The 24,413-nt window shown below is 44.6% G+C and overlaps 5 protein-coding genes across 11 annotated transcripts in view; 3 read left to right on the top strand and 2 right to left on the bottom strand.

Moving 5' to 3' along the window:
• Window positions 1–5: 5 nt before the first annotated feature.
• Window positions 6–3,542, top strand: LOC132701677 (tubulin alpha-4 chain-like). Of its 2 annotated transcripts, XM_060669785.1 has the most exons (5): window positions 6–120; window positions 174–390; window positions 449–750; window positions 805–1,053; window positions 2,976–3,542. In XM_060669785.1, the coding sequence occupies exons 1-5, from the start codon at window positions 118–120 to the stop codon at window positions 3,540–3,542; spliced, it is 1,338 nt and encodes a 445-aa protein (XP_060525768.1). In that variant the 5' UTR covers window positions 6–117. The 2 variants fall into 2 exon arrangements, with proteins under 2 accessions (XP_060525768.1, XP_060525767.1); XM_060669784.1 differs by having other exon boundaries at window positions 449–1,053.
• On the bottom strand, window positions 3,491–5,979 carry LOC132701674 (coiled-coil domain-containing protein 186). 2 transcript variants are annotated; one of them, XM_060669781.1, is made up of 5 exons: window positions 4,837–5,979; window positions 4,358–4,778; window positions 3,984–4,301; window positions 3,901–3,911; window positions 3,703–3,842 (listed from the first exon to the last, which is right to left on the bottom strand). In XM_060669781.1, exons 1-5 carry the CDS (start codon window positions 5,838–5,840, stop codon window positions 3,833–3,835), a joined length of 1,764 nt encoding a protein of 587 aa, XP_060525764.1. In that variant the 5' UTR covers window positions 5,841–5,979; the 3' UTR covers window positions 3,703–3,832. The 2 variants fall into 2 exon arrangements, with proteins under 2 accessions (XP_060525763.1, XP_060525764.1); XM_060669780.1 differs by lacking the exon at window positions 3,901–3,911 and having other exon boundaries at window positions 3,491–3,842; window positions 4,837–5,978.
• A 104-nt stretch (window positions 5,980–6,083) lies between these two features.
• On the top strand, window positions 6,084–15,634 carry LOC132701672 (rab GTPase-activating protein 1-like). Of its 5 annotated transcripts, XM_060669776.1 has the most exons (12): window positions 6,085–6,613; window positions 6,670–6,853; window positions 6,910–7,109; window positions 7,177–7,337; window positions 7,394–7,582; window positions 7,634–7,900; window positions 8,102–8,273; window positions 8,324–8,565; window positions 8,629–8,817; window positions 8,873–9,359; window positions 11,147–11,427; window positions 14,060–15,631. In XM_060669776.1, the coding sequence occupies exons 1-12, from the start codon at window positions 6,292–6,294 to the stop codon at window positions 14,483–14,485; spliced, it is 3,120 nt and encodes a 1,039-aa protein (XP_060525759.1). In that variant the 5' UTR covers window positions 6,085–6,291; the 3' UTR covers window positions 14,486–15,631. The 5 variants fall into 5 exon arrangements, with proteins under 5 accessions (XP_060525756.1, XP_060525757.1, XP_060525759.1 ...); XM_060669773.1 differs by having other exon boundaries at window positions 6,084–6,613; window positions 7,394–7,900; window positions 14,060–15,634; XM_060669774.1 differs by having other exon boundaries at window positions 6,084–6,613; window positions 6,676–6,853; window positions 7,394–7,900; window positions 14,060–15,633.
• A 54-nt stretch (window positions 15,635–15,688) lies between these two features.
• LOC132701675 (protein disulfide-isomerase A5) lies at window positions 15,689–20,723 on the bottom strand. Its single transcript, XM_060669782.1, has 9 exons — window positions 20,572–20,723; window positions 20,287–20,522; window positions 20,024–20,231; window positions 19,592–19,812; window positions 18,154–18,427; window positions 17,792–18,092; window positions 16,314–16,516; window positions 16,095–16,254; window positions 15,689–16,032 (listed from the first exon to the last, which is right to left on the bottom strand). The coding sequence occupies exons 1-9, from the start codon at window positions 20,605–20,607 to the stop codon at window positions 15,770–15,772; spliced, it is 1,902 nt and encodes a 633-aa protein (XP_060525765.1). The 5' UTR covers window positions 20,608–20,723; the 3' UTR covers window positions 15,689–15,769.
• A 184-nt stretch (window positions 20,724–20,907) lies between these two features.
• LOC132702403 (E3 ubiquitin-protein ligase HERC2) overlaps window positions 20,908–24,413 on the top strand; it is a 31,459-nt gene continuing 27,953 nt past the window's right edge. Inside the window, exons 1-5 of the mRNA XM_060670995.1 lie at window positions 20,908–21,355; window positions 21,409–21,580; window positions 21,636–21,965; window positions 22,026–22,182; window positions 22,237–22,663. Coding sequence (XP_060526978.1) covers window positions 21,131–21,355; window positions 21,409–21,580; window positions 21,636–21,965; window positions 22,026–22,182; window positions 22,237–22,663 — 1,311 coding nt within the window. The 5' untranslated portion in view covers window positions 20,908–21,130. The remainder of the gene's footprint in view (window positions 21,356–21,408; window positions 21,581–21,635; window positions 21,966–22,025; window positions 22,183–22,236; window positions 22,664–24,413) is intronic.

Genomic DNA, 24,413 nt, shown 5'->3' with positions numbered 1-24,413 from the left:
AAGTCGTTAAATCTAGTGCTCAGGAGAGTTTTAAATGACAAACTTCAAATTTAAATAGTAACGCGAAATTACTGTGTAGCAGCGGCGATCCGGACAAAAATTCCAGTTTTATAAAAAATGGTAGGCATGTGCGCGAAAGGCTCTCAATATCCCGTTAAAATTGTCGCCGTTAGAGGGAATGCATATCGGTTCATATCGGCCAAGCCGGGGTGCAGATCGGCAATTCCACATGGGAGCTGTATTGCCTAGAGCACGGCATCCGTCCCGACGGTACGATTATTGCCCCGTCGAAGAACCTCGATAACTGCTACGGCACCTTCTTTTCCGAAGTGGAGAACGGTAAACTGGTACCTAGAGCGGTGATGGTGGACCTCGAGCCCACAGTTGTCGGTACGTATGCGCTCACATTTGGTGGCTCGTGATGTTTGTCGACGCGCAACGTCGGCAGACGAGGTCAGGACCGGCCCTTACAAGAAACTTTATCATCCCGAGCAACTGATCACGGGCAAAGAAGACGCGGCGAACAATTACGCGCGCGGACACTGCAGTATCGGCAAGGACATGCTGGGCAACGTGATGGAGCGCCTCTACAAGCTCGCGGAGAACTGCTCCGGCCTGCAGGGATTCCTGGTGTTTCACTCCTTCGGAGGCGGTACCGGCTCCGGCTTCAGTTCCCTCCTCATGGAGAAGCTTTCGCAGGATTTTGGCAAAAAGAGCAAGCTGGAGTTTGTCGTATATCCGGCACCCCAAGTGAGCTCTCCGCCCGCGTCTCTAGCCCTGCATAAAGCGCCGCGAATTGCGCAGATCTGCACCGCGGTCGTCGAGCCTTACAACTCGATCCTCACCACCCACGCGACCCTGGAGCACTCCGACTGCGCGTTCATGGTCGACAACGAGGCCATCTACGACATTTGCCGCAGGAAGCTCGGCATCGAACGGCCCGATTACGTCAACCTTAATCGACTAATTAGTCAGGTCGTGTCATCGATCACTGCGTCTCTGAGATTCGACGGCGCGCTCAACGTCGACCTCACCGAATTCCAGACCAATCTGGTAAGTTAGGACGCCCGACGGAGGAAATTCTGTGGCGACTTAGTGGTTCCGTATATTTTGGTCTTTACCGCGCGGAACAGAATTTGACCGCAGGTGGCACGGCAAAAAGTCGCGAAAGCGAAAGGATCAAATTACTCGTACACGTTTTCTTTTACGAAACTTAACTAACTCTATCTCAATTTGATGGTCTTCCTCCCTACTATTTATAAAACTTCTGGATTCCTCCTTCGTCGGTTTTTGTTGAATCGAATTAGCTAACGTTTTGCTTCTTGGCTTTACCTGCTTTTATATTGTTTGAGGGGGGCGGAGCTAAATGAGCGGCGTAAACACCGTCTCGGATGACTGATTACAATATCGGTGACAGGTAAAGACCTGAGTCGCGGTTAAGATTGTTGGGTTGCTTATAGATTTATATAGACTCTCGGATTTTTCGTTGGTAGAAGAATTGATTACATACAAGACTTTTAGTTTTATCGAATAAAATTTTTATGACCGGTTTCGTGATTGTGTTCGGTAATTGCTGACGAGTTTATTTGTCTTAGTCTTTCATGTTCTTTGAGCGTAGTTGATATTTTTCGTCCGGTCTCTCCAATGTATTCTTTGGCGCATATGCATGGAAGGCTGTAAACTCCTGGCATATCCAATGGAATTTTGTCATTGGCGATTCAAAGATGTTGAGAGATTTTTGGACAAGTGGTAAATCTGGTTCTGAGGTTATATTTCTTTAGAGCTTTTGATATGTGGTCAGTGATGTTTTGAATACAAGGAAGGACAACAGTAACAAGTGTGGCATTGCTTTTGGTTTCATTGTTATTGGAGAGAAGAGCAGAGGTAAGGTGTTTTAATTGTGGGTTCAATTACTCTGGCTAAGATAGTTTTACGGCTCTGTAAACATGAGAGTTGATAACCGATGATTTTTGGGCCGGATGGTGATGTGACAATGCATTAAGGTATCGGTCTGTGTGCGTAGGTTTTCTGTAAATACAATGACCCAATGTTAGGTCTGATTTTCTATTGATAAGAATATCTAAGAATGGGAGCTTGTTAATTGTTTCTATTTCAATGGTAAAACCATTTTACCAAAAATACTTTATCGGCATTTACAGATGCTCCCCACAAATTGATCCCATAACATAATCGGGACTCCACTTTCACATAGAATAAATTAAGCAACCGTTGCTTAGTTAAAATTTCACGAAGATTTATAAAAAGATAAGAATATCTAAGAATGGTAGGTTGTTATTAGTTTCTATTTCAATGGATAAACGTTTGTTTGGGTGTATAGAGTTTAAATGTCTTAGAAAATCTATTAGGGATTCTTGACCATGAGGCCAAGTAACAAAAGTATCATCGACGTATCGTTTCCCTAATTTTGGTTTTAAATGGAAGGTGTCGAGAGCCTTCTCAAAGGCTTCCATAAATTTGGAATCAGTCATCCGAGATGGTGTTTATGCCTCTCATTTAGCTCAAACAATATAAAAGCAGGTACAGAGTAGAATGCGAACCAGTTTCTGTTAAGCTCTGAAGAAGCCAACAGGATGATACAAATACTTTATTAATGTTACTATCACAGATGATTTACATTCGTCAATATTTGAAACAATTGGAAGGAGAGATATAGGTCGATAATTTTCAATGATTGGCGAAACGTCAGCAAGTTTGATCCAACATAAACCGACGCAGGAGGAATCCAGAAGTTTTGTGAATAGTATTCTAAGTTCCTTTGAAAAATTACAAGAATTATTGCTTGGTGCTGTACTCCAGGTCAATAAATAAGTTATAGATTTATTTTAGAAAACTCAAAAACCCAAACAAAGAATAAAATGAAAACCAAACATTAACTAACTGCCTTCCTGCAAATGGTCGCTCAAACGTAGTAGGCGTGGTCGGTCGTCGTTCTCACACTCGCGCACGTTACGCAGGTACCGTACCCGAGGATCCATTTCCCGCTCGCATCTTACGCGCCGGTCGTCTCGTCGGAGAAGGCGTACCACGAGGGCATGTCCGTCGCGGAGATCACGGCGGATCTGTTCGAGCCGACCAACCAGATGGTGAAATGCGACCCCACCCGCGGCAAGTATATGGCATGTTGCTTGCTCTACCGCGGCGACGTCGTGCCCAAGGACGTGAACGTATCCATCGCGCAGATGAAATCCAAGAGCGGGGTGCGGTTCGTCGACTGGTGCCCCACCGGTTTCAAAGTGGGCATTAATTATCGAGCGCCGACGGCGGTCAGCGGCGGCGACCTCGCTGGCGTCCAACGAGCCGTCTGCATGCTGTCCAACACCACCGCCATCGAGTCCGCTTGGAACAAGTTGAACAAAAAGTTCGATCTCATGTATGCCAAGAGGGCGTTCGTACACTGGTACCTCGGCGAAGGCATGGAAGAGGCGGAGTTTACGGTGGCGCGAGAGGACCTCGCAGCCCTCGAGCGGGATTATGAGGAGGTGGCGAGGGACACGGCGGAAATGAGCGACGATATCGTTTGATAATAATAAAGTCGGGTTTATTTCTCACAATGGGTTATTAAATCTAATGAGATCGCAAGGATTGGGAAAAGGGGGGAAGGCGAGGCGTCACGTGGGTGACTTATGGCCGTTGAGCCGGTCGATCTCCTTTCCCAGGGTATCCACGCTCTCCCGGAGCGTGATGTTTTTCAAGAGCGCATCTTCCAGCACCGCCTGAAGCTTCCGGTTGATGTCCAGCGACAGTTCTAGGGTGAGCGTGTCGTCGGCCACCCGGGAGCCGTACACGGACGCCATGATCCCGCCGAGCTGCGCTAACGTCGCCTGAGCAACCGGAAAACAAAAAAGTTACACGTAACGCTCGCGAGCGCCCCCTACTCACCACACTCTAGTCTGCGCGGCGGCCGAAACAAAAGCGAATCGATTATAACTCCGCTAGATCGCCCCCCAATGACACAGTTTTACCTTGTTTTTGTCGGTCGCGTTTGACGTCATCGTTCCGGACGGTTCGCGCAGCGCGTAGGCTTGCAGCAGCTTGGCTTTGGCCTGGACCTCGGCTACGAGGCTCGCGACGTGCTCCTCGAGGAAGTCGATCTTTTCCGACTTTTTGGCGCTGATCCGCTGCAGCTTGACGATGTGCTCGATCAAGGCCTGACGGTCGGGCGTGTGATCGCTGTCGGAGGACCGGCCGTCGGTGCTCGGCGAAGGGGACGCACTGGCAGGACGGTCCGCGTCGCCCCGCTCCGCCTTCTTTCGATAGTGCTGCAGCTCCCTGGTCACCTCCTTAAATCTCGAAAAATTAGACGGTCCACCCACATTCGGCTTTCACCGAACGTTACCCTCAGCGAGTGTTCCAGTTTCCTCTTCACGACTACCTTCTCCCCTTTCTGATCTTCCGCCTCCTGCACGGCGCGCTGGAGCTGCTGCGATTGCTCCTCGATCTTGGCCCTCATCATCTCGATCTCCTCAACATATCTCGCCTTTTCTTCGGCACCGGAAGCGGCCAGTAGCTGCGTCTTCGTCTCTTGTTCCTTAAAACGTCTCTTGAGCGCCGTCTGCTCCCCAGTTAACTCTCGCACCTTCGTTTCCAGCGCCGAGAATTCCGACTGTAACCTGACGTTCTTGTCGGTGAGCTGCTGGGTGAACAAGAGCAACTCCGCCTCCCTCACTCGACACGCCTCCATGTCCTGCTCCAGTTCCTGATTTCGCAGTTTGAGTAGACCGATTTGATCGTTGGAGGCCGACCGCTGGTCTTGTTCGCTGAAAATCACGCCCCTTGCAATTAAGCGCGAAATTTAAAACGTGACACGCCTCTTACTGCTTCAGCTGGAGTCTCAGTTGCTCCAGCTGGACGCTCTTGGTCTGTAAATCGGCTGCGTCTTGGCGTTGCTGGTCGGAGCAGCATCGCAGTTCGCTCAGCTTCTGCTCGACGTCCAGACGCTCCCTTTCCAACTGCTGCACCTTTTGCGAAAGGCCGTTGTTCTCGTAGATCGTTTCTTTTTGTTTGGTTTGCGCCCGTTCGAGTTCGTGTCGCAACGTTTTGATTTGCTCCTCCTTATCCGCCTTTTCGTGCTTGAAGAGAATCAAGGACGCCTGCATCTCCTTGACCTGTTGGTCCAAAGCATACGCGCGGTTATCTTGCGAGGTCATGAAACTCTTGATGGTGTCCTCAGCGTTTTTTTTGGCCTCGTCGATTTGCTCCGCCGAGTTTTGCACCTTTTTCGTTAGCGCGTCGACCTTCGCCTGGCACTCCTTGTGGGCCTCCATCTCCGACTTAAGACTATTCTGCGACCATTTTATCTGAGTCTCCAAAGCAGTCAGGTCGGTTTTCGCCTTGTCCAGCTCTTGCTGGGCGCCTTTCAACTCGTAGCACTTGTTGTCCAACATCTGGCAAATTCGGGCCTTCTCTGATACCATGGTTTGCACCCTATGCTGTAGAATCTCGTTTTCCTTTTGCAACTCTTTCTGTTTCTTTTCCGCTTGCTCCCTTAGTTGCTGTTCCCGTATTACATTCTTTTCACCCACGGCGTATTTAATCACCATGACTTCCTTCTCCTTCACGGCAGTCTCCTTCTGTTTCAAGGCAGCCTCCAGTTTGGATTCGAGTTCCTTTTGGAAGTGCTCTAGCCTCGTGCATTTCTCCTCCAAAAACCGGAGGGTCTCGGAGGTTTCCTCAATCACCCGCTGCTGATACGCGATTTTTTCTTCGGTTACGTCCGTAATGGGCTGCTCAACTTCCTCGTCAGCTTCGTTTTCATTCACGTCGATTTTTACAGACATATGTGGCGAAGTTGCACGGCGGTTCTCACCGTTTTCGTCCATAATTATCAGCACCTATTTGCGATAAGGCCGCATATTCGTTATCAGTGTTTATTTGTGCTGCGTATAACTCAAGTTAAGTAAAGAATAAATGTTCCATATAGTGGCCCTCTATTTTTGTTGACGCAAAAAACCAGGTTAAAGAAACGTCAAAGCCGTTCCAGAGGTCCGTGGTATGTTGATCGATAGGGATTCACAGACTAGTAGGACCGACCAATCTTATCAATGCACGGTCTAAATATCCGATCCATGATATCCGACGTTTTGACATATTTTATTGTTAACAATTAAATCGGTGGCAAATAATTTCGGTATCGCGATGTAATGCGAACGACATATCAACACATAGGCAATCCCGCGCGTAATATTAGTCAAAAGTTTGAGTTGACGTTGGTCGAACCGAGAAAATGCATTTTTTACCGGACCTCAAATAATTTTCAAATTTGGATTCGGAATGGAGGATAGCCTGAGCGCCAAATCGAATGAATCTCTAGCGACCAGTGAGGAGTTTGATTTCGTCTCAGATAAGCCTGGCAGCAGCAAAACGCCGACGCTGGATTTTAGAGGAGGCTTGCACGAGCTCAAGGACGCGCTGTCGGAAGTCTTGATGGAGCCCGACAGTAACACGAACGAGACGACGACGGTGGACGACGGAAAAAAAATCCCGTTTTACGGGTGCCCCGTCGATTTCGGCAAAGACCCATTATCTCAGGAACTGTCGCCGACTGAGAAGCAGGATTTGATGAAACCAAGCTCCGATGATGATGACAGCAGCAGTAAGAGCGTTTGTTGACGTTGAATGGTTCGCCTACCCTCGTTATTTGCACCTCAGTTTCAGATGTTGATCAGGAATGCACGATATTCTCGGGAGTGACATATTTGGGCGCGGCCCAGATCAACGCTCCCAAGTCCGAATCAGAGATCCACAGGAATATGGCGATATTGAATGAGCAAAGCTTAGAACAGGGCATCAAGGTGTCCATCTCAGTTCCGCTGTCTTCTCAAGGAATCGTGGTGTTAGTTTAATCGTCGTCCCAAGTGGCATATCTGTATTCCGACGTTTTCTCTCTAGGTTGCACGACGCCTCCACCAACTCTGTCATATCAAGGTACGAAATCCACCGGATTCTGTTCTACGCGCGCGGCTCCGTCGGTAGCGGCGAGGCGAGCTGTTTCGCCTTCACATGGTCGCACGGCGATACCCAGGAATCCGCCATATTTCAATGCCACGTATTTCGCTGCGACATCGTCGAGGCCGTGTCACGGGTCTCAGGTAATATCGTAACCCTCACACCTCTTTCGGAAGGCGCGGTTTACAGTGGTTGGGCGTTCCTTCTTAGCGTGTTTCGCGAAGGCGTTCCAGAGGGTTCCGCGATCGCTCAGCAGCTCGGTAGCGTCTGTCGCCGACGCAATGTCAGCCTCGATTGTCGCGGTACCCGAGGCCCGCACCCTGGTGTACGTTTTCGAGGTTAATCTCGAAATCAGAGAAGATGATGGCAAGGCAATACCAGCCCACCTGGGACTATGGACGTTTCTGCTACGATTTTGAATTTGCAGGGTTCATTTTCGACCGTCGGCAAAGACCGCAATGGTTTCAGGCTGAGGACGAATCTGGAGAAGCAGATATCGATTAGTATCCGGCAGGTGTCCGATAACGGGCCCCAGCTGGTCATTGACCGGTGCTTCGGGGTGCTCGTCGCGGCCGGACGGCACGTCAGACACTCGGACATGCAGCTGCTCGAAATGGTTCGCCATCGGCCGTTGCCATTCTCGGGTCACAAACAGCGATTGTTGCAGACCGAGCAGTCGGCGGAAAACAACTGCACGACCGTGGCGGCCGCCTGGGACCCCACCGAGGATTCGTTTGCGCCATTAAACGTCGAGACGAACAAGGAAGTTAAGCAGTACATGACGGCCGCGGTCGACCTGGTGATCCGGGGCATCCAGGAACCCGTCCGCTTCCTCGTCGAGACTCCCGTGCGCATTTTCTCGCATCCCGAGCGCAATTTCTGGTACTTCCAGCGGCGTAGCTTGACGCAAGAGTTCTACCTCAATCTGAAGGAGGTGAGCGCTTATATTTTTTTATCAGCGAATGTTGTTATTGCGTGGTTATCGGTTTGACGAGCTTCCTGTTATCTACAAAGGATGGAACGCGCTTATCTTCGACTGTTTTCGAGTGTCTGAATGATTTAGTTGTGGTTTGTACGTGCGCGGCATCGCGTCGGAGAGAGTAGTTCAAATGTCCCGTTTCGAATTTGTGCACAGGTCGTTTGCGGCGATTCAATTGATACTCGCTACGAAGTTCTGAGCATGGAAACGTCAGGCGAGCTCGACCGCAAGCTGCTCAACCTAAACCTGAACCTGCCCAGTCTTATCGCGTCGCCCAGTATCACCTCCATAGACACTCTAACCCCGAAGGAGGAGGAGTACAACTCAGGCACGTTTTTGTTGTTGTCGTTGACGTAACGTAATCAGCAACGAGTTTAGACGGTGACGAGCCGCTGCTCAGCGGCACCGGGCTCGTTTCCAAGGATTGCGCGGAAGACGTGTTGGAGAGCTGGGCAGACATCCTCCTCAAGTGGAAGCAGACGAGGCAGCGGCCGAAACAGCTCGCCGGTCTCGTCAGGCTCGGTATCCCGGAAGCATTGCGCGGGGAGGTGTGGCAGCGACTCGCCGGCGCAGAGGAGAACACCGAGATGATGGAAAATTACCGGCTACTCATTACCAAGGTAACCGGGTGGCGCGGGACGGTAGTAGTCTTTTCTAAGCGATCGTCGTACGTCGTGCGGTAGGAATGCAGCTGCGAGAACGTGATACAGAGGGATATCGCGCGTACCTTTCCAGCCCATGACTTTTTCAAAGAGGTCGGCGGCCTCGGTCAGGATTCGCTTTACCGCGTGAGCAAAGCGTACGCGGTTCACGATCTCGAGGTCGGGTACTGTCAAGGTCTGAGTTTTTTGGCCGCGACACTCTTGTTGCACGTAAGCTAGCGGTCGCGGAACCCAGGTGAGGAAATGCTAACCGTTCCTCTCTTAGATGCCCGAAGAGCAGGCCTTTTGCGTACTGGTACGCCTCATGTACGACTACGGGCTACGCGACCTCTACAAGGACGGTTTCGACAATTTGTACCTGCGCCTCCACCAATTAAACCGGCTCATGGAGGAGCACCTGAATCCGCTCTACGCGCACTTCGAGGAGCACCGCATAGAGACCCACATGTTCGCGTCCCAGTGGTTCCTCACCCTGTTCACCGCCCGCTTCCCCCTCTACTTCGTGTTTCGGATCATAGACGTGTTCCTCCTACAAGGAATCGACACGCTCTTCCAGATGGCACTCGCGCTGTTGATGTGGTGCAAAAGGGACCTGCTCCAGCTCGACTTCGAGGGCATATTGAAGTATTTCCGGGTGTCGTTGCCGAAAAAGTGCAGGTCCGAGGAGGCGGCCAAGCAGCTCGTCAAGTTAGCCTGCAGCATCAAGGTCAAGCGGCTCAAGAAATACGAGGCCGACTTTGTGCACTTGAAAGGTGATGTCGATTTCGCGTATTTTGAATGTCGCTACAATATGCTTTTAAAGAGAAGTCGTGCCTTATATGTTTTGGCAGTAACAAAGATAATTTAATTTTTCCAATATCATGTAGGGCACGTGCTTAGATAAGCATATGCGTTTTATACATACAAGTTGATGGAAAAAAGACGAAATTTGCATTTGGTCTGTTTGTATTATTTACGTTAACAAATATCTCCCTTATTTATTCAATGCGCGTCATTTGGCGTTGCGATTGCTTTGATTGATTTAGCATTTGCGTGACAAATCAAAAAACTTTACTGAAAACTGAAAAAGCTAAAGCCAAAACAGTATAAATTAAGAAACAAAAAAATATTTAACGGGCACATTCTGTAAGATAACCTTGAATTGGGACATCCTTTGAAGAAGGTTGTAGGTTATTATTAAAGAATGATAGGCAACACTCTACAATTGCGAGGTGTTATTTAAAACATTTTTTTACTAGTCATTTAAGAAATGGTCAATCGACAAGTCCCAACAATAAGTAAGATTATAAAAACAGCCATTTATTAGAAACTGATTCACTATCTTTATTTCATTAAGCAGTAGATTAAATGTTTTTATTACCATTGAGTTCCAATTGAAGGTACATACAGAGTTGTGGAATTCCAAGTTCAAGGAGTTTTACATACACTTAATATGCGTATGCGCTTTCTTAAAAATAAGATAATAATTATGTTAACACTTTATACTACCCTCTTACCCTATTATATAAACTAACATAACCTAATGCAGTTCAGTCCCCGCCCGACTAATCCGACAAAATAATAAAAATAAAATAAACCACAGTTTAAAACAACGCACAATAAAGTTCCCTATTTTCAAATATAAATTTACGAGTTTCATTTTTAAACTACCTATTTTATTCATCAGTCTGATTTTTAATGGAACGCTATTGTATAATGTGGGCCTCAAATATTTAAAATTAGTTTTATACTTTTAGTAAATCACTTTAAGGATTCTATTGTGATCCACATTCAATGGTCTCAACGCAGCACTGTACAGTCCCGCCAACATTTTCTTTGGGTAAACCACTGGTAAAAATCCCTTATTGACGCCTTCATGAGCTTATTTTCTGAGCCTTGCGTTCACTTGATCCTACTAGAATCCTACCTTTTTTCCAAGTAATGGAGACAGTTCATTTCACAATAAATATCGCTTTGTTTCATACCACTTTTAATTTTTTGTATAACATCGTATTTTTCGTTAATGCTTTTTATCTAATGCTAATCAATATTCTCCACGAAATCTAAATCACAACTGCAATCAAAACAATAACAAAAGAAATGTGCCATGTATTTTAATTTTTCTCCTGGGAATTACCGGGGGAACCCCACAAAAAAGTCCATTAAAAATGGAAAATGTATCTTGACGAAATTTAGTTCACTGTATCCGAAAGTTCACTACAAGAGTAAAAATTTACATTTGTCTTATGAGACTTTTTGATTGTATTTCAAAAAGTGTTCGTTATAACCGAGTTTTCACAATAGGCGGGTTTACAATATCCTAACTCTACTGTATTGTTATTAAATAATCATAGGTAATTGTTATATAACACATTTTGATCGAATTTGACTAGACAATCGAGGAGTGGTCGCGAAAGTAGTACATTTAATGTAGACACAAAAATGTCGAAAGAGTTTTTTCAAATTTTTTCGTCTCTTTTTTAAAAACGCCTCCGTTAAGAGTTGGTAGGTCAAACGTTTCGTCTTCGTTCATTGCGAAAATGTCAAAATCTCTCGGTAGACGGTTGGGTGTTAATCTCTTCGGGTACAGAGGCGGCGGAGCGGCAGGAGAAGGAGGCCGGCGAGGCGGAGAAACTGAAGGCGCTCGTCGCGCGCATGGACGAGGAGAAAGGACTGATGATGAGCGAAATCGCGCGGCTCAAGGAGATCCTCAAGCGCGAGGTGGACGAGGCGGACGACGCGAAACGGAAGAGCGAACGCGCCATCGCCGACTACAAGACGGTCAGGCAGCGGCTCGACGCGCAGCTTCAGGTCGCGCGACGGGACTTGCTCAGTCTCAAGGTCGGTATACTGCCCAGATAACCGTAAAAGTGGGATATCCACAAAAGGTAGAACGAAAACAATTGACTTTAAAGCTAAGTCTATTTTCCAACCTCCTCCCACGAAATACCTTAACTTAAAATTTTTGTAATACGAAGATTACTTTTTTTCCATAGCTTAGCAAAAAAAAAATCTGATACCACTTTTAAGATAAGGAATTATTTACTTTCTATGGGTCGTTGACGATTTGGTAAGTTAATTTCAAGATAAGAAATTATACATTCAAATTATACGCTCCGTGACCAGGTGACAGTAAATAATTGAGACGTAGTCTACTGAGTAAGAATAAACGAAACAAAAAACGTATTTATTGAGTTATAATGAATACGTGCTACATATGAATTGTTAGGTTTTGTCAAAATAAACAAAATCAAAAGCAAAAATTCACTAAACTAAACTTACGGAAACTAAAATAACCCCAAAAAAAAATCAAAAATTAAAAAAAAACTTCTGCTTCTTTGCTAAATCTGAAGTCGGCAGCTGCAAATTTAGGGCACCCATTACGTTTTATAATATTGCACGGTATATCGCAAACACCCTGTACAAAAGGTAAATCCAAAGTTTTAGCTGGCTACACGAGCTATATTTCGGTGCATACAAATTGACTTCTGAATCGCAGTCTTCCAGTTTTGGTAAATTTTCATTACACCCTGTACATTTTTAAAATTTGTCCAGAATAAAAGTTTATAGCATTGGGTCTTGCGGATCTTTTGATACACAATTTTTGTCGATCTCGTACACCGTTTTCGAGAAATGATTTTTTTTAGATCCATGCAAACGCGGTTTTTAATTTTTTATTTTGATTATGGCGGCCAATCTCCGATCGCCGCCATTTTCAAATATCTTGTGTACTTAGTGGACTGTCAAATTGAATTAAAACTCGTGACGCAGAGAACGGAGAAACAGAAAAAAATTGAAATCCTTATTTTTTGACGCTGATTCCATTGGTACCAACGGCGTTTTTTCGACGTTCCTATGAATCACGAAAATTGAAACTATCGACTTCAAATTTGGCAGGCGAGTAACGCTTGGCCCCGTAATGGAACCTATCGAAATTGGCGGGGTTGGGGGGTATTAAAAAAAAATAAACATCGCGTTTGTAAGGGTCTAACAAAAAATCATTTCTCGAAAACTGTTGATGCAACCGAAAAAAATCTTCACGCACAAGATTTGACTCCGAAAAATTTTATTACTTTTCAAGGATGTACAGGTTGTTCCGCGTTTTCCAAAAAAACTGAAAAATGGATACCCAAAATAGTGAAAATTGGCTATAACTAAAAGACGGTGTTCCAGGTATTAGTTTCTTTTGCATGACGATATAGCTTGTATAGATAGCTAAAACTTTTGTATTTAAGGTTTTCACATATTGTAAAGGGTGATCCCGATATTCTGTTCTATATAAGAAATCTGTGCTAAATTTGCAGATATCGACTTCAAATTTAGCAGAGAAGTAAAAGTCCGTGTTCACATTTAAACACTGGAAATTGGGCGCAATCAAATTTCAGAAAGTATTTTTTTTTAATTTTCAATTTTTTTGTTATTTTGGCTTCGAGAAAAACATGCTTTTCTTCATAATCATTAACCGGATCGTCAAAATTCTTTAACCAGCAGACGTGAAAAATCCAGTGCTATAACATTTATTTCAGGCATTTTTTCGATTGTATACAGGGTTTTCCAATTATAGACAAAAATCTAAAATTGTTCTTTTCCAGAGTAAATTATTAACCGTGAATCAAAAAACGTAATAAATATAGCCATTCGTGTCAAAGGCCGCATCAAGAGCTGCAATTTTTGTGTTTACATTTTTCGTCTATCACACACGCTGCTCTAGACATTTGAAACAATGCATATGAAAATTTTGGATATACCTATACTATACCTCGGGTTCAGTCAAGACGCGATGACGTCATTGATTATTACGGCGCACTGCATGGTTTTGAGAAAAACTTAACTGTAACCTCTATATCCATTTTTTTTTCAATAATGTACAGGTTGGGTCGATTGTGGGCAAAAAATCAAAAAGTCTCTGAAAATTTCCGTTTTCGTTGGTTAAATTGTTAGCCGTAAATGAAAAATTATAAAACATAAGATAATTTGGTTCGAGCAGTATGGTGAATTATGTCGAGAGAGACTGTCAGGTTTCGTGTATCATACGGGGTGCGCGAGATACTTGAAAAAATATCATTGGAAATCGCTATCATTTGTACAAATTTTTATATTTATTATAGTTTGCCGCGGCTTTAAAGTTTAGCGATACGTGAAAGACTCTTTATACTGGGTGTATGCACAATATAATTACATCGATTTGGCGAAACATCCGAAAAACAATGCGTGCCTTTTTTGACAATAACTCGCAAAGCGGCTTCTTTTTGAAATACAAAGCTGCTTCGCGCAACGCGCTACGAACTTGCAATCTTGTTCATTTTTTTTTTCAACGATTTACCACTTTATAGCTATGAAAAATGTCCTACGATTACCACTTAACTCAATTCGAGAGAAAAATATGGAAGTACCACTTTTAAGCTTAGCAGGGCCGTACGGGTCTTCCGGTCACGAGGGGCGGGGCCAAAAAATCTCGGTTTTTGTTTCGCAGGCGAAAGTGGCCGAGTGTCCGACGTGTTCGGCACACCTTGACGGCGCCGTCGACGACGTCACAGGACACGGAGCCAGCCTCGACGAACGGGTTCGCGAGCTCGAGCTGGAGCTCGCGCAGACGAAGCTCGCGCACGTGGAGGCGGAGTGTCGGAACCAGAATCTCACGCACCGGCTCCGCTCCGTGGAGCTGGAACTCGCGGCCGCGCGCAACAGCTGGCCCCCGTGGGTGAGCAAGGCGCTCACCTCCATCAGGAAGGACTTTCCCGTTATCGCGACCCCCACGTTCGTGTCCCACGTGGATAACGTCGCGAGAAGGGACAGCGCGCCTCAGCAGCCTGGGGGGGGACCCCGCGACGGCTACGGCAACCGGCGCGAATCGGCGCCGGTCATAAAAAACAGCGGCGAGACGCCTGCGCAGCAGTAAGGACGCTGTTGTTATTTTTCTTATGTAAATGTTTTATATATATTTTTCGTTGGACGTGCGCGTGTTTGTATGTAAGTGCTGGCGCGCTGCACTTTTTTTTTTCGCCGGGTTGGGCGCGGCGCGGCCATATTGCTAGTGATATGTGAATTTTTAATAGATGTGGTTTCTCGGACCGTCTTGTGTATATTTTCTTCGAATTCCATTGGGTATTCGGTCTCTCGAAAACGAATAATGTAATTCCCTTAAATATTAATTAACGTTTCGATCGTAATTTCAAAATATTCTTACTTTGTATAAGTGACATATGTAACAATTGATGACATTTGACGTTGCGTTAATATATTAAAAAGAAACATAACTTGTCAGCGAATATGCAAACCAGGTACGGATGTTTTCTATTAGCAAATATATTTGGATAATTTAATTTTGTTAGTTTAAAATTGAATGATATATTTGTTGAGTCCTTTAGAATCGGTTTTGTAATTGATTTTTTGTTTTTTTTTTTAATTACAATAAGTTCATAAAGTTCTCTTTTTTTGGTGTTAGGTTCTGTTAGTAGGCTTTTAACTTTTTGAAAATTAAATGTGTGTTGTCACAATAGGTATGAAGAATTGTTTTATTTGTTTTGGTCATACTTCAACACTAAACACACATTTAATTAATCTAACTAATCTAACACCAAAAAAAGAGAATTTTATGAAAGTACAGAAATTCAAAAAACAAAAAAATCAATTAATTACAAAACCGATTCTAAAGGCCTCAACAAAATTTATCCTTCAATTTCAAACTAACAAAATTAAATTTTCCAACACATTTGCTAATAGAAAACATCCGTACGCGCTTTCCAATCCCCATAAAAAATATTCGCTGACAAATTGTTTCTTTTTAATATATTCACGCAACGTCAAATGGCATCAATTGTTATATTATATGTCACTTAGTCAAAATAAGAATACTTTGAAAAAGATCGAAACGTTAGTAGATATTTAAAGAAGTTACTTTATTTGTTTTCGAGACACCGAATACCCAATAGAATTTGAAGAAAACACAGGTCCAAGAAACTACACAGTTTTTTTTTAATTTATTTATAAATCAACGGATATAGACGTGTATTGTACTAGCGGAATTAAAAAAGAAAAATGTGTGGACCGACCGGCTTGTTTTGTCTCCATCCACTTCCCCGCCGTCCCACGGTTGGATAGGAGCATGGGCCCAAAAAAAAAAAAACGTTTTACGAATTTTTTTTTATTACAAATCGGTCGCGAATAAGTACTCCACGAGCCGTCACAGCTCCTCCTTCCTGCGAGGGTAGTGCTCGCGGACGAACGCCTTGATGTCGTCCGCGCTGCGTTTCCCGTCGTAATCGGCGACGTAGACGCCGTCGCGAAACAGCTTGATGGTGGGGAACCCCTGTACCCGGTACTCCTCGGCCAGGTCCGGGTTCTCAGTGCAATCGACCACGGCGAGGCGTCGGCCGAGGCCCTCTCGTTCGAGCTCCCGCGCCGCCGCCACGTACTCGGGCTTCATCTTTTTACAATGGCCACACCCTTGAAGAAAAAAGATCCCTCGCGTTAAGATACGCCGACGAACGTTTGGTCTCGTCACTCACAGGGCGCGTAAAACATGACCAGGACGAGCTCGTTGCTCTGCAGGGTCGCTTTGAAATTTTTCCCGGTCAGATTGAGAAGTACCGGGTCGATGACCCACGATTCGCGCGGCACGGCCCCGCCTCCAACCGGATTCGACACGAACTCGACAAAGTCCGCTTTCTGCGCGAAGATAATTACAAAGGATAAGCGCAAAATGGATCGAGAATGGGGGCGGTTACCGTTCTGCCTCCCGCATACGGTAACTGAGCCTTGTTGTAGTAGCTGAAGTAAGTCAGGGTCGGATAACCTTTGACGTCGAGTGCGCCGCAGAGCGCAGCGTGGGCGGTGCAGTCGACGGCGGCAAACTCGACCCGCGTGTCGTCCCGAAACTCGGATGCGGCGGCCGAGAATTCGGGTTTGGCCCTTTTGCAGTGGCCACACCCTAAAAATCAGATACACTCGGTCAAAAAAGTCTCCGTACACATAGTATTTTTTCAGTTTTTTTTAGTTTCTTCTTTAACTTACGGTATAAATCGTGAACATAAAAGAGCGTTTAAAAACAATAGTCTAGATTCTAATTATACTGAAAATTAAATTTATTGGAAGCCATGGAGATTAACAAAATGAGACATTCAAATGTATTGCTGTATTAGATTTAAATACCTCTCGATTATTAAACTTAATTCGCACAACAAATTAAGGTTTTCTTGTCATTTTTCGGTATATATAGTAGCAGGTAGTTTGTAAATATTACGTTTGATAAAGACACGCTGTTGTCGAAACAATTGTCATGTGAAAATATATAATTTCGTGAAAATCTGAACTTTTAGGTCTTATTTATTTTATTTATTTATCAACGGGCCAACCGCCCAATATAAAATAAGATTCACATAAACAAAATAAAATAAAATAAAACAAAATTAAAATATAATGAAATAGACAGATGAAGACCTTACCCTAATATGACAAAAATTGGTTTTCCAAAATATTAAATATTGGTATAGTTAGTCGACACGACAGTAAGAACATTTATAAGAGTAGCGAGGCACCAATACAATGATATACAAAACTATTGCGAGGAAAAGCGGAATAGTTTTACCGACAGTCTTTAAGTTCTTTCTTAAATATTCTTGCACTCTGGAAGTTGGTCAGAAAAACGATTCGCTAGTGCAGCTGACCTAGTAAGAAAAGAACTCTGCCCATAGTTAGTACGATGGAACTCCACCTGGGAGGAGTGGTTTATTCTGGTCTGGAGGGGGGGGGGGGACGCGAAGCCCAATCTTACATAACAACTCAGATCCATGGGAATTTGAATGCAGTAGATTATAAAAAATGGTGAGATCTCTCTGCATGCGACGAATCTGAAGATTGAACTGAGGTGGCTTTTACTTGATGAAAATCCATTTATCAAAATAAATAAGAACTAAAAGTTCAGATTTTCACGAAATTATATATTATGACATGACAATTGTTTCGACAACACCGTGTCTTTATCAAATGTCACATTTGATAAAGACTTTTTCTTTTTTTCCTGTCCCAAGTTTACACTCAATGCTCAAGAATCTTAATTACATGTTGTACTCTTCGTGCAGTTTTCATCCACTTTCATAGGATCATAAATAGTAAGTCAATATTTATTTTATGGCCGCTAGGGCTTACTATAGGCTGTATAATTTTTATATAGTGACGACGCCCTGATATCTAGCCGACTACTTACAGGGCGCGTAAAACATGACCAGCGCGTGCTTTTTCCTCTTTAAGAACGGCTTGAACGTTTCTTCGGTGAGGTGGACGACGTCGTCGCCCTCCTCCGACCACGGTTTCTCCGGTGGCGGCGGCGGCGGCGGTTCGCGCGGGTCCCGCATGAACTCTACGATTTTGCGGCTGTCCCGCGCGTTCACGTCGAACCGCCTCTCGCCGTACGAAAAGTACAGTACTGTCGGGAAGCCCTTGACCGCGTACCTCGACGCGATCGATTGTTCTTTGGTCGCGTCGACTGCCGCCAACACGCCCGGAATCTGAAACACGACCGGAATTTTACATCTTCGTACAGTAGTACCGTCGGCGGGGGGTACTCGCCCCTTCGTGTTTCATTTGCGCAGCCGCCGTTTCGTATTCGGGTTTCATCTTCTTGCAGTGACCGCACCAGGGCGCATAAAACATCACGAGCACCGACGACTCCTCCTTGATGACCGGGTCGAAACTGGTCGCGGTCAAATGAACTACTTCGTTGTCAGTCTCGGACCAGTCCGGTTCCTGAATTTTGACGGGAGGTGCGGCCGGGTTGCGTACGAACTCCACGAGCGCTGCCTTTTTGTTTTCCCCTTCGTACGTGAACCTTAGGGCGCCGTTCCTGCAAAACCGCGCGCGTACGGATTAGGTCACAGGACACGCCGGACAGACTTACTTATCAACGGGCCAAACAAAATGAAAAAAAGGAAAAAAAATAAATAAAATAGAATGAAATAGGTAGATAAAGACCCAACCCTAGAATGACAAACACAAATCACACTCGCATGAAATAGAGATGTAATTTTAAGTTATTATATTGGATACTAAAAGGAAAAACGTGAAAAAAACCTACACAGGCATCAAAGACGATATAGGGAAAACTGAAAGGGGTAGAATTTACTAGGAATATTATCACCAGTGAGATGAAATTCATAGGGAAGACAAAACAATTAACCTTCCTAACCTAATAATCTCGACGGTAGTTCCTGTTATAAGGAAAAAAAAAGTCCCCTGCCGAAAATAAGAAAAACCCACTCGCTATCCCGGTGACTTCGCAGACGGAAACCACTCTGTAGGTTTAGTTTCAACAATCTTTTTTATTCAACAAAAGCTTTATAAACAACCACCATTTAAAAATTCTCGTAGAAGATAAAATTTGTGTATAAGTTTACTAATTTTATTCGTTAAACAACCAATATGTGGTCCCCATTTGAGATGCTTATCTATCATAATGCCCAAGTATTTTATGCAAGAAACTTCCTCTATATTATAACCATCCAAAATAATAAATTCATATTCTGGCCTACTTGCTGCTGTTAGAGAAAAAGCTATGTATTTTGTTTTAATTATATTCAATGTTAGTTTGTAGAGGTGGAGCGAAATTTGGATGAGTTTTAATCCATTTATTGCTTGTGTTCTAATTGTATTCCAGTTATCACCAGTAAAAACAAGAACAGTGTCTTCTGCGTATGACACAGTCAAGGCAGGGGCGCTCAAATTGAATAAAGAGTTTACATATGAATATAGGTCCTAAGACCATGCCTTGCGGCACACCAATTTTTATTTTGAGCTTGTTACTTGTGTAGCCATTTGCTTTCACAATCTTATACCTCTATGCCAGATAATTTTTTACTAATTTGAGACTATTCCTCTGATGTAATGATGTAAACAGACATTGTCATTTTGGATTCTCATATGAAATTCTAGGTCCTCAGCAAATAGGAAAAATGCACGATGAAAACATGGGGCAATATCATTCACACAGACATTGAAGACATTGACTTACTCGAAATACTGCAGGGTGGGGAACCCGGTGACGTTGTAGCGTACACGTACTCCGGTGTTTTCCGGTCGGTTCACGTCCATTGCAGCGAGTACGGCCTCGTCCTTCAGTTCGCGGGCCGCCTCGGAGTATTCGGGTTTAAGGGATTTGCAGTAGCCGCACCACGGCGCGTAGAACATGATCAGAATGGGGCGGATCTCCTTTTTGAGCAGCCGGGCCAGGCTCTGGCGAAAGGTTGGCATATTTCGCGGTTACATGATGCGCATGCGCGCGCGCGGAGTTTCGCGACGATTTGACAGCGAATTTTTGACATTTACGGGCGAGATTGTCGCGAATAAACAACCTCCCCGCGAATGTTCATTTTTTTTCTCGGTTATCGCATATGGCGACTTTCTTACTAGCCTGTCGATTTTTGACGAAATTAAATTAAATTACCGCGGGATCCGGGACGTGGACGACGTCGTTGGCGGCGGCGTCTTCCTCCCAGGGCAGGTCGCCCGTCGGGTCCCTCATGAAATTCGTCATCGACGCGGCCGTGTACTTTCTGTCGTAATCTCTGTTGAACTCTCCTTCCTTGTAGTGTTTCAGTACGTAGGGTTCGTGCGTCGGGATTTTCAACTTCTTACACATCTTTTTCGAATCTCTACAATCCCAAACGTTACTTTGCACCTCCTCGGTGGACGTAATGAAACTATTACCCGGAGCAGTCTACTAAAGCGATCGTCCCTTCCCCTTTGATACTGTCCGCTACTTCCTGGACGAGTTTGATTATGTTTTGGGACTGCTTAAACGAGTTATAGAAACAAATAAGCACGTTGGTTTTCGTTCTGAGTAGCTTTTTCAAGTCTTTAATATCCACCGGGTTTTCTATGATTGGTTTTTTGTTGCCAGTCTTGATCGCGTTGCAGGCAAAACGGAAATTTCCGGTAAGTGTCTAAAAATGTTCGATAAACAAAATTTACAGTGAGTCACGCCGTACCCACCACCAAAACGAAAAAGATAAGACCCAGCTTGTTCATTGCGGTTCTTGTGCTTTGTATTTCGCGAGTTTTTGTTTTATAATTTCGCGAAAATTCTAGCACGAATAACCAAGAACGAACCGGTAACGTTAATCCGACGCCATGTTAAAACGTACACAAAGCATAGCATACAGAAAAATGGTTTCGTTCTTCTTTTATGGTGATTTCGGGGTTTTCACCGAAGACGAAGAAATTCTCCTTTGTTCTCTGGCGCGTCTGTCCTGTCCCACTGTAAAATTAATTGTGTCGTTTACCGTGGTCTTTGGTTGAGAATTTTAAATGGTTAGTTTAAGCGCCGTGACATATGTATCCCGAAAAATAAATCCATAGTGAACGTTTTCGTTCCGAGGAACAAATAAAAGTTTGTAAAAGAACATTCCCTAGCGGTAATTCCCGCGAAATGAAGCGCCGTTCGATCGGCAATTTAAGCTGACAGTTTAACGTTTAACAATTGTGGCTATCAATCATCCCCGACTGTAAACATAAAATATATGTAAACTCTCGGAGGACCATCGATATTGTCATGTCCCGGCTGGAGGCTTCGTTAAGAGCCCAGCCGAGACTGGACCTGAAGTGGTTAAAGATCAACATCGAGAATCTATTCTACGGTGAGGACGCGCTTAGTAGCTGCTGGAACGCGCTCGTCAACGATGGCGAAGTCACGGGTCCGTTTTCGACCGGGCTGCTCAACAGTGCCGGTGTTATGGCCAAGGAGGGCGAGTTTGGAAAATATTATTGCGGGCGAAGGGTAAGTTAACAAGTTCGGCCGCATGGTACGCCATGAACGAGTCTCTTTATAAGGTGCTGACGTGCACGTGCTGCGACGGTATATGCGGGCCTCAGAGCGGATGCAATTGTGCCCCTTGCCAAAAGCTGGACGCGGAAAAAGCCGCGCGAACCGCGAAAGACAAAGAGGAGGTGATTCCGCGTACAGAAACTTTGCTGGAGAGATGGGCGTGGGGGCCCCAACCAAGTAGGATATTTTTTTGTTTTTTAATGCCCACCCGCTTACGATCTTTGGTTTGCAGCTGTCGACCAATTGAAACAGTGCATAAAAAGCCTCAATTGCGAACAAGCGTCGCTGTGCCAGGAAGCAGCCACCTGCACCTTGTCGTCCACCCGACTCCACTGTCTTATTATCATACTCAAGCGCTATTTGATTGCTTTGAACCGCGTGCCACATGATGTTGAGTTTGATCGGGCGCCGTCGGCCCCAAAGTGCTTCGCTGAGACGGTGGGCATGGAGGTGAAGAAGCGGTCAATTTCCGTAGCTGATCCTGCGTCTGCTTTAGCTAAGGTTGGCTCGAGTGCGGCGCTCAACTTTTCATTCGCGTTCCTGAGACGCGCCTGGAGGCTAGGTAAAAACCGTCCCCCTGCAGCATACCCGCCTCCCTAATCAAACTCCCGTTTTTCTTCAGGCGAGGATGTGGATTTGTGCAGTGAGCTGCTGAAGGAGTCACTGGAAGCCATGAGGATGTTGCCGGTCGCGACGCTGTACAATCAAAAGGAAATATCGCCAATTTGGCTTGAAGTCGTTGATCGATCCACCAAGTTTTTGAGACAAGTGGCGGCGGCGTAAGGGCGGCACCGGGCGTCGTTTTCACACCCTCCACCGTTTGTTTTCCGCAGGGACGTTTCCAACAGCAGGCAGTACTGCAACGTCCCGTTAGAGGACCAGCACACGTCCCTCAATTTACTTTTGGAATTTGCTCTGCAGAAGGGCACTCTCGGCGCGGTTCTCGACAATATCTTGCTCATGCTAAGTTTATGGGAGGCGCGCGTCCACTTGGACAATCGATCGACCGTCGACGATGCCGGTGCGCCCCTTCTGCCCTTCATCCGTCGCTTGGCCGAGATCAGGCGGACGTTGCCGCTTTCGTCCTCGTTGTCGTGCAAACGGGACGAGAAAGTATCTTGTGCGGGGGCGTTCCTGGAAAAGATGCAGTTGCCTGACGACGAAACGTCCGACATAGATCTCAAACAGGTCGCAGTATACACCATGGCCTATCTCGATCAACTCGCCGCCCCTTACATCCCACCTTCCTCGTTTAATAAGGTAAATTTAATTTTTCAAAAAAACTACCACAGGCTACTGTAATAATATTTTTCTACTTCCGCCTGTAAAATACCTAATTACCCACCGATCTAACGTGCGATCTAACGTGCGGGAAGCATTACTTTACCACGTCAGTTTCGTTTCCCATGAATCCGAGCCACTTCGGACATTTTCGGCATTTTACCGCACGGATTTGGGAGCCATCGGATGTTTTCGGAGATATTTTCCACGCTTTGAATTTTGACGTTTGTCAATTCTGACAGTCATGTCAGTGAATATATTCGGGTTGTTTTGCAAAAATGGACCCAAAAACTGAGGTCGTAGAAAAAGTATAGAATGCAACAAATTATGTGATAGAAAACCTTAACTAACACGTTGGTGAACTTTTTAAGTCACTCGTTTATTAAAATCCCTTGAATGCCGTTGCATAATATACTATTACAAAACTTCTGGATTCCTCCTGCATCGGTTTTGCTAAGCTAACGTTTCGCCAATCATCGTACGGCTTCTTCAGTCCTTCGACTCAAAAACCGACGAATCGGGGTCGAAAAAAAACTTTTGTTTGTTTGTCTGTTCTCCGTTCTCTGTATACGGAACGCATTTATGACCATAACTTTGGAAGGTACGGGTTGAATTTTTTTTTTTTTTTTTACCGCCCACGTTCTGCACAATACATGTAAAAATGATCGCAATTGGACCTTGGCGTCCATCTTTTTTTTTTTTCGATTTTCGACTGTTTCACGGTAAATGTCTAAAATTTGAATCTATCGATTTGAAATTTTGCAAAAGTCTAGACCCGTGACGGAACCTATTAAATTGAGAGGGATCGGTTAATGGGAAGTATTTTTTAAAATTCCATAACAATTTTTTTTCAAAAACCAACACCAACCGAAAATCGTTCATCGGACAATTTCTTTGAAAATGTACAGGGTGTGAAGGGAATTTCCAAAAAACTGAATATTGAGTTACATTTATATCGTGTTATGCTTGAAACATGTTCAAATTTGGCAAGGTGGTAGGAGTCCACCCCCGTATTTAAGTTGTAAAAGTAAGTTGCAATGGGACATGGGCAAATATTTTTTAAAAATCTCCGAAAAATTTTTTGTCGTCATTTTGGGCTGCATCAAAAAATTCTTTTCTCGAAAAATGTTTGCCCGATCGGCAAAATTCTTGGACCATAAAACGCGGGAGATCTAAGACCACAACTTTTATTTTAGACATTTTTTTCATTATATACAGGGTTTATCAATTGTGGACAAAAATCTAAAAGACCCTGAAAATTGTTCTATTCTATAATACATTATTAACGAGACGTGGAAGACACTTTATACAGAGGGCATGCACAAGAGCTCTTTCTTTTTAAAATAAAAAGTTGCTTCGCGCTACACCCCACTAGCTCCGCCCAGCGACGATTTTTCAAAACTTCCGAAAAATCGATGAAATCTAATTTTTCGGAAGTATACGCGCTTGACAACGAAACTCATCTCGGCAACGGTTGGTCCTAAGGGACCCCCAAACTTTTTTTTTGTCTGTCCCCTAATGGAACCTATTGAAACTGGGGGGCGGGGGTCGACAATTATTTTTAAAAATTTAAAAACCGCATTTCTCCGGTTCGGACCAAAAACCTTTATTTTTGATGATTTTTTGAAAATGTACAGGGTGCGTCGGTAATTTTCAGAAAACTGAAAATTGGGCTTCCTTTATAATGATAATTAACTATGACTAGTAGGCTTTGATTCTGTTGTCAGTT

The sequence above is a fragment of the Cylas formicarius genome, unplaced genomic scaffold (assembly GCF_029955315.1).
Source record: "Cylas formicarius isolate icCylForm1 unplaced genomic scaffold, icCylForm1.1 PGA_scaffold_5__7_contigs__length_24384050, whole genome shotgun sequence".
Taxonomy (NCBI): Eukaryota; Metazoa; Arthropoda; class Insecta; order Coleoptera; family Brentidae; genus Cylas; species Cylas formicarius.
The sequence above is the reverse complement of the archived record's forward strand: the minus strand, read 5'-3'. Positions and strand labels throughout refer to the sequence as shown.

Excerpts from the sequence above, each read along its gene's own strand:
- LOC132701677 (XM_060669784.1), top strand. Across the intron at positions 391-448 it reads CCTCGAGCCCACAGTTGTCG|ACGAGGTCAGGACCGGCCCT; the intron begins GTACGTATGCGC and ends CAACGTCGGCAG. Across the intron at positions 1,054-2,975 it reads CCGAATTCCAGACCAATCTG|GTACCGTACCCGAGGATCCA; the intron begins GTAAGTTAGGAC and ends CACGTTACGCAG.
- LOC132701672 (XM_060669773.1), top strand. The coding sequence starts at position 6,292 with ATGGAGGATAGCCTGAGCGCCAAATCGAATGAATCTCTAGCGACCAGT. Across the intron at positions 7,110-7,176 it reads GGCCGTGTCACGGGTCTCAG|CGTGTTTCGCGAAGGCGTTC; the intron begins GTAATATCGTAA and ends GTTCCTTCTTAG. Across the intron at positions 7,901-8,101 it reads TCTACCTCAATCTGAAGGAG|GTCGTTTGCGGCGATTCAAT; the intron begins GTGAGCGCTTAT and ends ATTTGTGCACAG.
- LOC132701674 (XM_060669780.1), bottom strand. The coding sequence starts at position 5,840 with ATGGACGAAAACGGTGAGAACCGCCGTGCAACTTCGCCACATATGTCT. Across the intron at positions 4,302-4,357 it reads AACTGGAACACTCGCTGAGG|GAGGTGACCAGGGAGCTGCA; the intron begins GTAACGTTCGGT and ends TCGAGATTTAAG. Across the intron at positions 3,843-3,983 it reads ACGCGACCGACAAAAACAAG|GCGACGTTAGCGCAGCTCGG; the intron begins GTAAAACTGTGT and ends CCGGTTGCTCAG.
- LOC132701675 (XM_060669782.1), bottom strand. The coding sequence starts at position 20,607 with ATGAACAAGCTGGGTCTTATCTTTTTCGTTTTGGTG. Across the intron at positions 16,517-17,791 it reads GGTCATGTTTTACGCGCCCT|GGTGTGGCCACTGCAAAAGG; the intron begins GTAAGTAGTCGG and ends TCTGATTTTTAG. Across the intron at positions 16,255-16,313 it reads CGTATGCGGGAGGCAGAACG|AAAGCGGACTTTGTCGAGTT; the intron begins GTAACCGCCCCC and ends ATCTTCGCGCAG.